This window comes from Orycteropus afer, unplaced genomic scaffold (genome assembly GCF_000298275.1).
Source record: "Orycteropus afer afer isolate SDZICR_OR568_19922 unplaced genomic scaffold, OryAfe1.0 scaffold00034, whole genome shotgun sequence".
Taxonomy (NCBI): domain Eukaryota; kingdom Metazoa; phylum Chordata; class Mammalia; order Tubulidentata; family Orycteropodidae; genus Orycteropus; species Orycteropus afer.
The window spans coordinates 16,434,607-16,448,097 of record NW_006921621.1 but is presented as its reverse complement, the minus strand read 5'-3'; the positions used below and the strand labels follow the sequence as shown (position 1 = coordinate 16,448,097).

At 48.6% G+C, this 13,491-nt stretch overlaps 1 protein-coding gene across 1 annotated transcript in view; it reads right to left on the bottom strand.

The window, feature by feature from the left end:
- TRERF1 (transcriptional regulating factor 1) overlaps positions 1 to 10,296 on the bottom strand; it is a 58,107-nt gene extending 47,811 nt beyond the window's left edge. Inside the window, exons 1-5 of the mRNA XM_007936247.1 lie at positions 8,863 to 10,296; positions 7,366 to 7,412; positions 6,136 to 6,286; positions 4,569 to 4,853; positions 340 to 724 (exon numbers count right to left, since the gene is read on the bottom strand). Coding sequence (XP_007934438.1) covers positions 340 to 724; positions 4,569 to 4,853; positions 6,136 to 6,286; positions 7,366 to 7,412; positions 8,863 to 10,296 — 2,302 coding nt within the window. The remainder of the gene's footprint in view (positions 1 to 339; positions 725 to 4,568; positions 4,854 to 6,135; positions 6,287 to 7,365; positions 7,413 to 8,862) is intronic.
- Positions 10,297 to 13,491: the final 3,195 nt, after the last annotated feature.

The following is a 13,491-nucleotide window of genomic DNA, read 5'->3' as shown; positions in this document are numbered from 1 at the left end:
AACAGATACTCCATAAAAGTCTGTGGAATAAGGAGACCACTTAAGAAAAAGTGAGACCTCCCAATGTAGCAGCCAGTACAAAAAAAAAAACAAATCCACTGCCATTGAGTAAATTCTGACTCATAGTGACTCCCACTGGATTTCCAAGGTAGTAAATCTTTACCGAAGTAGATTGTCCCATCTTCCTTCCCTGGAACAGCTAGTGGGTTTGAACTGCCAGCCTTCTGGTTAGCAGTCAAATGCCTTAGGCACTGAGCCACCAGAGCCCCTTTAGTAGCTACTACAGACAGGGACAAAATCCTCAGGACCATGAATGAAGAGGCTAAAGGGGCGACTCACTGGAGCGACAAAGCAGCACGCGTGGTGTGGGTGTCAGGGGTGTGAGGGGCAGCTGTGGGTGGACACCAGGGCCATGGCCGGAGATGAGAACATTGCTGAAGAGCCCTGAGCCCTGGCGGACTGGGCTCAGCATGGGTGGGGGTGTGTAGGGTGGCAACTCGTGGGCAGGGTCCAAAAGCAGGTGGTCCCCGAGGATGCGTGGGGAGCGCAGCTGGCTCTGGTACAGGGTGGCACCCGAGTAGGAGGAAGCGGAGTTCAGGTTGTAGGACGGCGGAGGTGGGATGAAGAGCGGTTCTGGCCGGTGTCGGAATTTTTTCTTCTCCTGCACAGGTTTGAGGGGTTCCTCAGCTTTGGTCACGCACGGCTGATGCTTCCTGGGAATTTCCTAAAACGGTAAGAATGGTCTGATTCAAATACTTTGGCCTTCCAACTGGCCATTTCCACAGGCTCAGGGAAGGAAAACTTCTACGGTTCTAATGGCGAACCTCTTCCCTTGCTCCCTCCAACCCTTACCCAGCATTGTCTGCCTTCAAGAGAAGCCATACCCATTCCAGGCCAAGAAAGTTCTTGTGCCTTGACTGTAGAGAAGACTTTGGTTTTGGAGTAAATGCTAATGTCTGGAGACAGATGGGGGTGTTAGGGATGGTGGGTGGGCAAGAAGTGATAAATTCAAACTTTTCATTACTTATCACTACATTCCCAACTGTTGAGTGCAATCCAGCTGAGTGGGCTCTTTAATTCCCCAGTGCTCCCCAGGGACCCACTACACATGTTCTGAGAAGAAGGCAGAGTAATCTACTGAGGGAAGCTGGGGCAAAGGCTGCTAAGCATGAAGGGCCTCTGGCCCAGCCAAGGCTCGGAGGGCCAGTGACCTACATGGGGTTCTCCTAGGCAACTTTCAGGCTGGGGGAGGGAGAGCCAACTATGATGTTTAAGGCCCCTCTAATGGGCTCTCCTCAGAGTTAATCTCGTTAACCTCCCCCCTCACAACCCCTTCCTACTGCTCCCTACGCTGGTGGCTCAATCTCATTTGTACCAAGCCCTTCTCCTAGGCTGGCTTCCTGTCAGCAGTGTTAGTTCATTCTTTGGCAGCCGGAACCAAGCGCAGTCTGGAAGGAAGATCTGCCACATGGATACATATAGATTAATAAGTAAACATATACACAAATAGAGCAGGGCATGCCAAAGCCAAACAGAAACAGACTTGGTCGGGTGCCAGCATCATCACAGAAAATTCCAGAGCTGGGTGTGGTTGGGAGGCAGCTGGGATACCTGAGGAAAGGTTCTGGGTAGTCTGAGGTGCCCTCACAGGCGCTGTAAGCCAGTCACGGCTGCGGTTCCTGGCAATTCCTGAGCCCAGGGTGGTGCTTAAGTAGGTGGCAGCAGGGGGTGATGGGAAGGGTAGGCTATGGTCATGTGACCTGCCCCAGTCTGCCCCTCAGCTGTGAGAGTCTCTACCTGAGGCACATTCTGCCTTCAGCATTTTACAATCTGCCCTACTCCTGTGTCTCTCTCAACATCACTTTCTTTCAAAGCACCCTCCCAACCCCAGAGAAGCTGAGAGGTGGGGAAAAAGGAGAGGGCAAAGGCTCCCAAGTTCCTAGCTGCAGTGTGGAGGTTCGTAAGCCCTACCTCACCCCTAGGGGGCTCTCCTTAGGCCGGAGCTCACCAACCTGCCTCCTCTCTCCACCAGAGGGCTCACCGTCTATGGCTGAGGAGAAAGGGGGCTGAGGAGAAAGGGAGCTGAGGAGAAAGGGAGCTGAAGCAAATATGCACTTGGTGCCTGTGTGCGGGTCCATTTCCCGCACCGCCCCTTCCCCCCAGCCCGGGAACTATTCCTCAGTCACTGATGAGGTAATTCAAGCACATACAGACCTCGTGTGACCTCAACCCTGCACTGAAATCCAGACCTCTGATCACAGGGACAAAGGTCCCTTTTGGGCTCCCTCTCCTCCAGCCTCCTTTCCTGTTATTTCAGCTCCAAGCCTGGAGTCTGTGATCCTCCAGGCAAGGCTCTGAGCTCCCGCGGCCAGAGAAGAAACCCAGAATGTTACCTGAGAGGAAGCAGTTACAGTGTTGCATCCGACCAGGCTATTCGGAATCTCTGGGGGTGGGGCCAAGCTCCGAGGGCTTTTAAAAGCTGCCCAGGTGATTGTGAAGCACAGCGAGGGGTGAGCAACCCTGATGAGCCCAACCCCCTCAAGGCCAGAGGAGGAAATCATGCTCTGCCACCTTTCCAGCTGGCTGGGAGCAGAGCTGGGATTAGAACTCAGGGCTCCTCCCTGGGCTGTTTATTCTTTACCTGAAGTGAGAGCATCTTGCTCACATGTGCTCAATCCTACCCACATGCTTCCACTCAGTCCTCCTCTCCACATAAGATGTCTCTCCCACTGTGTTCACAAAACCAATTTTGTCTTTGTCTTCAACTCCTCGCTCAGAACTCCCTAATGACGATCTCCTGGGCAAATGCCTACCAAATTTCCATTCTGGTTCTCCTCTCCCTAATTATTTTACCCACCCAGGTGTAGTCCCATTGGCTGCAATCAGGGCATCACTGTTCCTCATCTTCCTCTGTCTTTCTCTCATTGTCTTGAATGTGGGTGTAGGGGATGCTGCCTGTGACTCTGACCCTCTGTGTGACTGGGAACCTTCCTGTGTGTCCAACTTCAGACTGTGAGTTCTCCAAACACAGAACTATGTCTCTCCCACCAAATGGTTCTCTGGGCAAAGAGGGAGCTTAGGGATGTCATTTCATCTCTCTGCCTACTGCAGCACCCCAACTCCTGCCAGCTTACAAACCTCTGCACACCCAGAGATTCTCCATCAGTTTCTCCTCTTCTGAGGCCTTGATATTACAAAAACCAAAAAACCAAACCCACTGCCATGGAGTTGACTCTGACTCATAGCGACCCCCATTGGGTTTCCAAGGCAGTAAATCTTTATAGAAGTAGATTGCCCAGTGTTCCCTCTGTGGAGTGGCTGGTGGGTTTGAACCACCAACCTTCAGGTTAGCAGTCAAACACCTTGGGCACTGCACCACCAGAGCTGCTTTTGATATTACATGTTGTTGTTGTTGTCATGTGCCGGCGAGTCGGACCCAACTCATAGTGAGCCCTCTTTGGGTTTCTGAGGCGGCATCACTACGGAAGTAGATTGCCTAACCTTCCTGCCGAGGAGTGGCTAGTGGGTTTGAACTGGCAGCCATCTGGTTAGCAGTCAAAATGCCTTAGGCACTACATAGAGAACCAAAAACGCTCTTCCTGGACTTTTTGTTCTATGAATTGGCCCAACCCAAACCTCATGCCTTCTGGAATCCCAGCAGCCATTCACTCTCTAAGGTCAAGTATGGCCCAGCACACCACTTTGTGGGGAGGAGAAAGGTCTCATGTAGCCAATCACGTGGGACACAAATTCCCAGGGGCTAGAGATGTAACCCCATGTTCCAAGAGAGACAGAATCAGAGAGACAGGGTCAGAGAGACAGAGACAAGCACTCCTCTCTGCCTGAGAGCCAAGCTAAGCTGCTTGGCTGATGCACTTGGAATTTGAGAAAGAGGAGAACTTAACAGTGAGTGAGAAACAATCTCTTTGCTTTCCTGAGATTGGGGGGGTGAATGTCACTCAGTAGAATTACTTTGGGACTCTTAATGAATTAAATCCTCCAAAGAGTATATAACCAGGTATGATAGTTGAAGTATCAAGTATGTGATAAGGCTGACCATCCTAGAATGGATGCAAGCCTACTGCCTGGAGGTCCTGCTGTGCCAGGGGTACTTCTTTGGTTGCTGGATTTGGGGAGGGCTGGAGATCCTGGGGGAGGGGCAAGGCCCTGGGTAACAGCTATTTATGATCTAGGACAGAAGTACTTCGATATTTTAATACCTGGTATGATGGTATCAGTAAGTACCAGCTGAATTATCTGTTTGAGCCCAGGAACACAGTTTGGTCTCAGAATTTAATCCAGATAGTTAGCCTAGTAGAATAATTGGTATTCAATGGGAAGCATGGATGAGGCTGGGACAACTCTCAAGGCTGTCATGGGGGGGCTCAGCTCCAAGAGGCCAAGCCATGTCCCAGCTCAAGTCAGTGGCTCTAGAAGAGCTGACCCCATCTTCAGGAAAGCAAAGGGATCTTCCCACCCCAGGCAGGCGGGGTGGAGCAGCAACTCACAGCAGGCGTGCGGGGGGCAGCCCCTTGGGGTGAGTGTGGGGGAGAGAGGGTCATCCTCACGAGCACGGGCATCTCGTCGTCCGACACCGAGCTGGCTGGCTTGTCTCTGGTCGAGGGGGCAGCAGCGACGCTGTTGGCGAACCCCTGTGAGCTGGGCTTGGGCGGGAGAAGCTTGACAGGGACAGACACAGGCATGACCACAGGCGTGAGGCTATCTGCCTCGGGAGGGAGCTGCGGTGGTGGTGGAGGCGGAGGCGGAGGCGGAGGCGGAGGCGGCAGTGGAGGCTGGGGCTGAGGCTGAGGCTGAGGCTGAGGCTGAGGTGGTGTGGCCTTCTCTCCTTCCTCCTACACAGACAATAAAGGCTTTGATCCCGGGCTGCAGAGCAGCTCTCACAAGGGGAAACTAACTTTGCTGTTACTGAAAGGTTCCAGGACATCAGGGGTGGGTGATAGAAAACCCCTGCAGGGTGGTTTCCTTCCTGCAACCCTGAGTCCCTCAGGCCAAGTGATGCCAGATAGTGGTGGACAAGGACATGGATTCTACTTCCTTCATTTGGAAAACCTTGACCACGTACTTACTACTTGCATATTAAAAAGACGTTCTGGTTGCTGTTGCTTCCTTTAAAAAAGGACATAGACTTGTAACCAGGCCCCTCAAAATGTCTGAGCTTGTGTAAACAAAAAACCAGTTGTCGTTGAGTGGACTCCAACTCATGGGCGACCCCATGTGTGTCAGAGTTGAACTGTGCTCCACAGGATTTTCAATGGCTGAACTTTTAGGAGATCACCAGGCCTGTCTTCCGAGGTGCCTCTGGATGGACTCAAACCTCTAACCTTTTGGTTAGCAGTCTGGTGCAGTATCTGCTTGTTCCACCCAAGGACTCCACATCTAGAACCTTTACATTCTAGGGACCTCAGTTTACTCATCTGTCAAATGGAGGTTGGCATTCCATCTGTATTTTATTCAGGTTAGGAAACCACTTTGCAAATACAAAGCATGTTAATTTTAAAAAGTGAAGACAAAGCTCTCTTATCTGGTAAGGTCAAGAGATAGTGTGATGTCAGTAATCAAAGGCTAACAGTTAATCTCATAGATTTAAATTAAGATCAACAATATTCAAAGAATTCTGAGAAAATTCTTTGAATCGTAATCTAATTCTAAATCTGCATGGACGTGGTATACTACTAGTTCATCTTTCTGGGGTAATCCAGAGGGGATTTAAGAACTTTGGATGCTTGAGTCCAACCCAAGTGCAGAGGTGAACAGAAAGTTTTGGTGAGATTAGCTTTCCCTGCACAATGATCACTCTTCTAGAAGACCCAAGTGACTCTGGCCCTGAGTGCATCAAGCAGTATAAGTTAAAAATAATATTGCATCTACATGTTTTTGTTTGCTTTGTTCTCCCAGGCGGTAGAGAGGGGAAGGCTGGGATCCCTCAAAGGGATCTGTGTTGGACCACTGTTCTGAAAATCAGTGGAAGTGGGAAGTGTTGGGCTTGGCTGGCTCTCAGGGTCAAAGCGTTAGGCGTTCCCATCATGGGGCTTACATCACTCTTTATCTGGACGGCAGCAAAGCAAAGCAAGCAGCATATAGCCTTGGAAGGACTGGGTGGTGGTCCCTACTAACCTGTTTGAGGCTGGGGGAGGCCCTCATTCCCCCATGGGACCGCATGTGGCCATTTAGGGCAGGCAGGCTTTTGAACTCCTTCAGGCAGATGGAGCATGTTAGCTTGTTCTTGGCATCAAACTGGTCCCCAAACACTCCTTTGGCTTGGCCACTGCTCAATGGTAGGCCAAGGGGAGAGGAAACGCCATGTTAAGGAAGGGAAAAGGACAATTTATTGGTAAGACCTCACACCCTACAACTAACACATTCTATTTGTCTAATGTTCCCATGCCCATGGTCCCACTTGCATCCCTCCAACACCCACCAGAGAAATAAACTCAATTTACAAGATGAAAACTGAGGCTCGGAGTGGGCAAGTGTTTGCCTAAAGTCCTGTTAAAAGTTGAACAAATCATCCTCCTTCACTGCAGACCTTTAGGCACTTGGCTGTTCTCACTTTTGACCCTTCTTGGGCCACCTCCTCTAGAAGTCCTCCTTCAGAAACCCTTGTCTAGGTCCTCTGGTGTTCAGCCTCCATACTATGCACGGTTTTATCAGGTTCTGTAATTATTTCACATGCCCATGAGGGGAGAAAACAAGTCTGTATAATTCACTGCCACATGTGCAAAGCTTAGCTCTACATGTGGCACACAACAGGCACTCAATAAACACTCACTGACTGACTGAATGGGCAATGGGCAGAACATGGACTTCAGAGTTAATGCCAGCATTGCTACTTACTTGATATGTAACCTTAAGCTCTCTGAGCCTCAGTTTTTCTCATCTGTAAAATAATAACAGCTAATAGTTACTGAATGCTTACTATGTACCAGCATATGGTAATCATACCCACCCTCACTGGGTTACTGTACTACACATAATATATAGTGCCTCGTACATAGTTAGAGCTCAAACGTAGTAGCTGTTATTATCATTCCTATGACCTTCTTTGCAGGAGCTCTGGTAGCATAGTGCCTAAGGCACTTGACTGCTAACCAGAAGGCTGGCAGTTCAAACCCACCAGCCACTCCTTGGAAGGAAGGTTGGGCAATCTACTTCCGTAGTGATACTGCCTCAGCAACCCAAGGAGGGGTTGCTATGAGTCGGGGGCCGACTCAACGGCATATAACAACAACAACATGACCTTCTTTGAGGAACTGACCTTGAATTTAGAAGTGAATTGTGAGAGCGAACCCAGAAAGACCACCCCGCCTCCTAAAATACCAACAAGCCTCTACTGATCAATCCTACCTTGACTCAGGGGACTCTGGCTGGGCTCTGCCATCAGGGAGATGCATCTAATTTTGAGTCAAGCAGGACACGGAGAAAAAGAACAAACAAATACATTTCTGAAATACATAATTCTGGAGGGAAATATCTTTGAGTTGGGGGAACACTATTGCCTGCACCCCCAGGACTATCCCCACTCTGCACCAACCCCACTCATGCCCACTCATTCCCTTACTCTTCTACACCCTGGGACTTCTTTGCCTTATTTTCTCCCTAACTCAAAGGACAAGAGCCCCACTTCTAGAGATGCTGTCAGCCACAAGCCCACTAGGACTCAATACCCTGCTCGCTCCTTCCCATTTTCCCAGTCCACCCATTCTTCACAGAGACAGGTTCCATTCCCACAAAGGACACAGAAAAGAGAGTTGGATGACACCACACCATGCCAGGAGATCTCCTTTCTAATCTTGGTCATCTTATGCTTATGGCTCACAAAGGCTCTCAGTTACCATCAGGCCTGAGCACCAGACAATGCAGGGTCAAGGAGAAGTTTATCTCTGGCCTTCCACCTCCATCTGAGCCCTCTCTCAACCTAATCAGATCCTGTTCATGATTCCCTCCTCCCTGCACCCTGCTGTCACGTGAGTGTGCAGGACTTGGAAGATGCTAAAGCATGAACAGTCCCTGACACACGGAAGGCTGTTTTGTGGTCACATATATTTGGTGGCCTACAGGCTGAATATGGCCCTATTTTGTTTGGCTAGGCTGTTTTTAAAAACGCTGACTGAGAATACCACTAACTGGGGCGTCTGCTCTCCAATACACCGCAGTTGCTGCCGCTCCCTATTATCTCACCCCAGGCCATTTTGCCATTCACTTGATCTCCTGGATCCTGTGGGCAGCTAAAGCTTTCTGCAATCATATGTGATAGCTCCTTTTGGAGATTTACAATGCACATTAGCATATTAAAGGTCCTGAGAAACTCTGCAGCAAAGCAACCTAGTTCTCTTTAGGTAACCTTGAATTAATTTATCCACAGAATCCATATCCCTCCTACCCCACAACAATATTCATTAAACATTCTATGGAACTTTTGTCCTGAGCAGTGCACTTAGAGAAATGCTACCAAAGTGTAACCTTCCTCCCAAGGGGGAACGTTTTCATAGGGAATCCTCCGAGAGTCTAGATCCCAGGGGGAGAGACACCTTTACTCCGTGTCCCCAAGCACTTGACTCAAGGCCTTGATCATTCATTCCATGAAGCATTCAGGGGAAGCTCCCGTTATTTGGACCACTTCCTTAAGTGAGATTATAAACTCTGCAGGCAAAGGACTGAGTCGTAATTGGTTTTGTATTCCAAGTGCCTAACACAGACAGCACCTGGCATGTGTAGGTTAATGTTTACAGAATGCATAAAGAACCAAGGGGTTGGAGAGAGGATTCAGCACTACATATACTCAAGCCCAGGTGGCCCTACCGCACACTGAGATACCAGGAAAAACTCCCACGGTGAGAATACCTGAGGCCACATGGCACTGGGGGATAGCTGCTGGTGCTGAGGCCCCATGTTGTTGAGGTGGATCCCACTGGGGGACAGGAGTGGCCGATGGGGAAGGGTACTGCTGACCCGGTTCAGATCCGAGCTGGTTGGGTCCCCCATTCCTGTATCAGGAGGCCCCAGGTCCCCGTGGGAGCTCAGCAGGGACTGGGCCTGCCTGTCACTGGGATAAGTCTTCGGCTGACTGTCCTCACGCTGCTGGTGCTGAGGCAGGTGGCTCTGCTGGTAGAGGGGGTGGCTGTAGGGCTGCTGGGGCTCCTGGTAGTAGTACTGGGGCATGGAGCCCAGCTGGATCAGCTGGACAGCGTGTGCCTGCTCTGGGGTATACTGGTGGGGGTCCCTGTGATAAGAAGAGGGCTGCAGGTGCATCTGTTGCTGCTGCTGCTGCTCTTGCAAGTGCTGCATCATGGGTTGGGGCTGATAACACTGAGGTATGTGCATTGCACCCTGTCGCTGCTGCAGCTGTAGCTGTTGCGGCTGCTGTGGCTGCTGAGGCTGTGATGGACGAATCTGTTGTTGCTGCTGCTGTTGCATTTCTTGCATGGAGATGCGCTGTTGCCCAGCTTGCTGCTGCTGCTGCTGTGGGTAATACTGGTGCTGCTGCATCTGCTGCATGTGCTGTGATAGCATCTGAGGGGCCTGCAGTGGCTGTCCCCCCTGCACTGGTATCTGAGCCAGTGGTTGCTGGTAGTCATAATAAAGATGCCCTTGGGTAGGGTGCTGTCCAACCTGAAGAGTTGGTTTGGACAGTCCGCCACTGAAACCAGGGTGAGGCTGCTGGGGCACCTGCTGGTAGCGGGGAGGAATAGCTGGTGCCGGGGGCTCCATCGGCTTCTGAGAGAGCAGTTGGCGGAGGGCACTGTCGGGGGTCCCATCCATCACTGCTGACTGGGCATGCAGCACCTGGGCCATATTGTTGACCTGAATGCGCAAGTTTTGGTTGGCAAACACCTGGGTGAAAGAGTCCAGCTTGTGCAGGACACCACTAGTGAGCTTCTGGGTCCGAATCTCACTGGCCTGGGAGTAGGTGTACTGGTAGCCATCAGTGGGCTCAGCCTGGGCTGGTGCCCCCCACATCATATTGGAGTTGGCCAGGTTGCCACGTAGCTGGACATGGTTTCCAGGGCCAGAATGGCCTCCCCACCCTCCTTGCCTTGAGGTATCCACTGGGCCAAGGTTTTTGGAACCAACAGGTAAGCCCAGGCCATCCCGAGTATCTTGAGGGAAGTGGGGAGAGATGGGTGAAGCCTGAGGGGCATCCATCCCACCCCCTGTGACTGTATTCCCATAGTTGTGGTTCAGGCTGCCATGGATGCCAAGTGGGGGCTGTTGGTAGAAGAGATTCTCACTGCTGTGGGCCACATGGTTGGTCTTGTATAGCTGCTGATCTCCCATGGTGCCTGCCTTGGTCGTGAATGTCCAGCCACAAAACCATAAAAAAAAGTTAAATGAAAAAAGCCAAAAAGGACTGAAACCCTGAGAAGCTGAGAGAAGGTATCCACACTACTCCACGGCTGACATGTCTGTGACGGTGGCTGAAGCCAGGTGTCCCTGCTGGCCTGCACCACTCATGTGCAGAGCGGGGGGTTTTACATCCTCACCCGGGCTGAGGTACGGACCAAACACCACCTTGGTGAGGAGATGCTGCTCACACCTGCAAGACAAGAATCAAAGGACGGGAAAGGGTTTATGTGGATTTTCCAACAAGCAATTATACCTCCCAGGTCCAGTTATAGGAGTCTCTGGGTGGCACAGATGGTTAAGTGCTCAGCTGCTAACCAAAAAGACTGGTGGTTCAAGCCTACACCCTAGTGATCTACTTTGGAAAAATCAGCCATTGAAAACTCTATGGAGCATCAGTCACACACACACGGGGTCACCATGAGTTGAAGCTGACTTGAAGGCAACTTTTTTTTTTTTTTTTTACTACTCCAGTTACAAAAGTAAATACAAAGCGAAAGACTGGAATAGAAATACTCAGTTTCACAGACTTCCCACTTTTTACATATCTTGACCCTCATGTGAATGTAAACTCGCTTTCAAGCCACTGTTTAGTGGCTCATTAGCTCATTGATTTATTAATTTCATTGTTTTGCTCATTGATTAATTCTTCTGAGACCCTGCTATTGAAAGTCCAACACTATTCTAGGGACTGTGGGGGATAGGAAGAAATTTAAGACATCTATCAATCAATTACCTGTTCAACAAATATTTATTGTATACCTACTAAGTGTACTGTACCAATGCGAGGAAGTGATCAGACATGGAGCCTGCTCTTTGGGAGCTTACAGTCAGAAAAGGTGATAGGATACATGATTAAGTAATTATAATACAAGGGAAAAGAGATACACGTAATGAAGTGGTAAAAATAAGAGCTATGGGAATTCAGAAATCAGACGACTTATTTGCAGCACAAGGACATAATAGGAGAGAGTTTCAAGGATCAGTACTGCACATGTTAACTTGAATGCAAGGTCAACATAGTCACCTGTCTCTCTCACTGTCCCTGCTCAGGGAAATAGCTACACACAGGGGGTAACCATCTAGCCAGAAGCCTGTGACACAGTCTCTCTCTCACACACAAATAGGCTGCACTTATACAATGCCTTTTTTTTTTTTTTAATTATTTTGTTGTTGAGAATACCCACAGCAAAACATACACCAAAATTCAACTGTTTCTACAGATACAATTCAGTGACATTGACTACATTCTTGAGTTGTGCAACCACTTTCATCCTCCATTTCTGAGTTGTTCCTCCCCCACTAACATAAACTCACTGCTGCCTAAGGTTCCTATCTAATCTTTCAAATAGTTGTTATCGTCTTGATCCCATATAGATAGTTCTTAAAAGAACTTAGGCACCACACTTAAGGTAGACATTTAATATTAGTTAAGCTAAACTGGTGGCCTAGTGCCTAATGCACTTGACTGCTAACCAGAAGCCTGGAGGTTCAAACCCACCAGCCACTCCTCAGAAGGAAGGTTGGGCAATCTACTTCCATAGTGATACCGCCTCGGAAACCCACGGAGGGGGTCGCTATGAGTCGGATATGACTCCTTGACATTGGGTTTGGTTTCTTTGGTAAATTCTGGTAGTGTAGTGCCTAAGGCATTTGACTACTAACCAGAAAGCTGGTAGTTCAAACCCACCAGCCACTCCTTGGAAGGAAGGTTGGGCAATCTACTTCCGTAGTGATATACCACCTCAGAAACCCAATGATAGGTCACTATGAGTTGAATCAACTCAACGGCAATGAGTTTTGTTTTTTGTTTTTTTAAACTATTGTTTGGTTTTAAGAAGACTTCAGGGGTTTAAGTTTTAAAGATTTTCTCAGGGCAATAGTTTCAGGGGTTCATCCAGGAAGTTCATGGCTCCAGGAAGTCTGGAGTCCCTGAGAATTTGAAATTCTGTTCTATATTCTCCCTCTTTGATCAGTATCCTTCTATGGAATCTTTGATCAAAATGTTCAGTAATGGCAGCCGGCCACCATCCAGTTCTTCTGCTATCATGGCAAAGAAGCCAGCTGTTCATGGAGGCAATTAGCCAAACCTTTCACCACGCATTTCACCAAAGATGAGGTTCAAATGGCCACCAAACACATGAAGGATGCTCAGTGTCATAAGTCATCAGAGAGATGCAAATCAAAACCACAATGAGACCCCATTTAATTCCTACTAGAATAGCTAAGATAAAACAAACGAAAGGAACAGAAAATAATGAATGTTGGTGAGGATTTTGGGAAACTGAAACCCTTAAGTTGCTGTGGAAAACAGTGTGTGATTCCTCAAAAAACTAAACCCAGAACTACCATAAAAAACCAAACCAAATCCATATGACCTAAAAATTTCAGTCCTAGGTCCAAAAAACTTGAAAGCGGACACTTAAACAGAGACTTGTTTACCAATGTTCATTTCAGTACTATTCACAATAAAGAGCCAAAACGTAGGAACAACCTAAACGCCCATCACAGATGAGTGGATAAACAAAGAATGGAATACTACTCAGCCAGGAGGAGAAAAGAAGTCTTGATTCATGCTACAATATGGATGGAGCTGGAAGGTATAAAGCTGAGTGAAATAAGTCAATCACAAAAGGACAAATGTTGTACGACCTCACTTATATGAAGGACAAGAAAAGGCAAATATATAGAGAATAAAGGTTATTAGTGGTTACCAGGTGCAGGAGGGAGGGGGAATGGGGGTGGTTAATGGTGATGAAAATACAGCACTGATTAAGGGTAGGGTTGCACAGCCAATTATTGTAATTGCTGTCAATATGTTATAAACCTCTAAATAGTTGAATTGGCAAAAGTTGTGTGATAGCTATATTATAATGAAAAAAAAAAAAAAAAAGAAAAGAAAGTAGCTGCTGAGGCTGCTTATGTACAACCAAAAACTTCATGGGATTTGGTTTCTTGGTTTGGAGGTTTAGGGTCACGGTTTCCCAGGACAGCTCTGTTAATTGGCCTAGTAACATGTTTAGTGCTTCTGTTCTATTTCCTAGTTTGCTGCACAGTGCCAGGGGTCTTAAAAGCTTGCCAGCCATCATCCAAGGCACAAAAATTGATTTCTCTTCACCTGGAGCCACA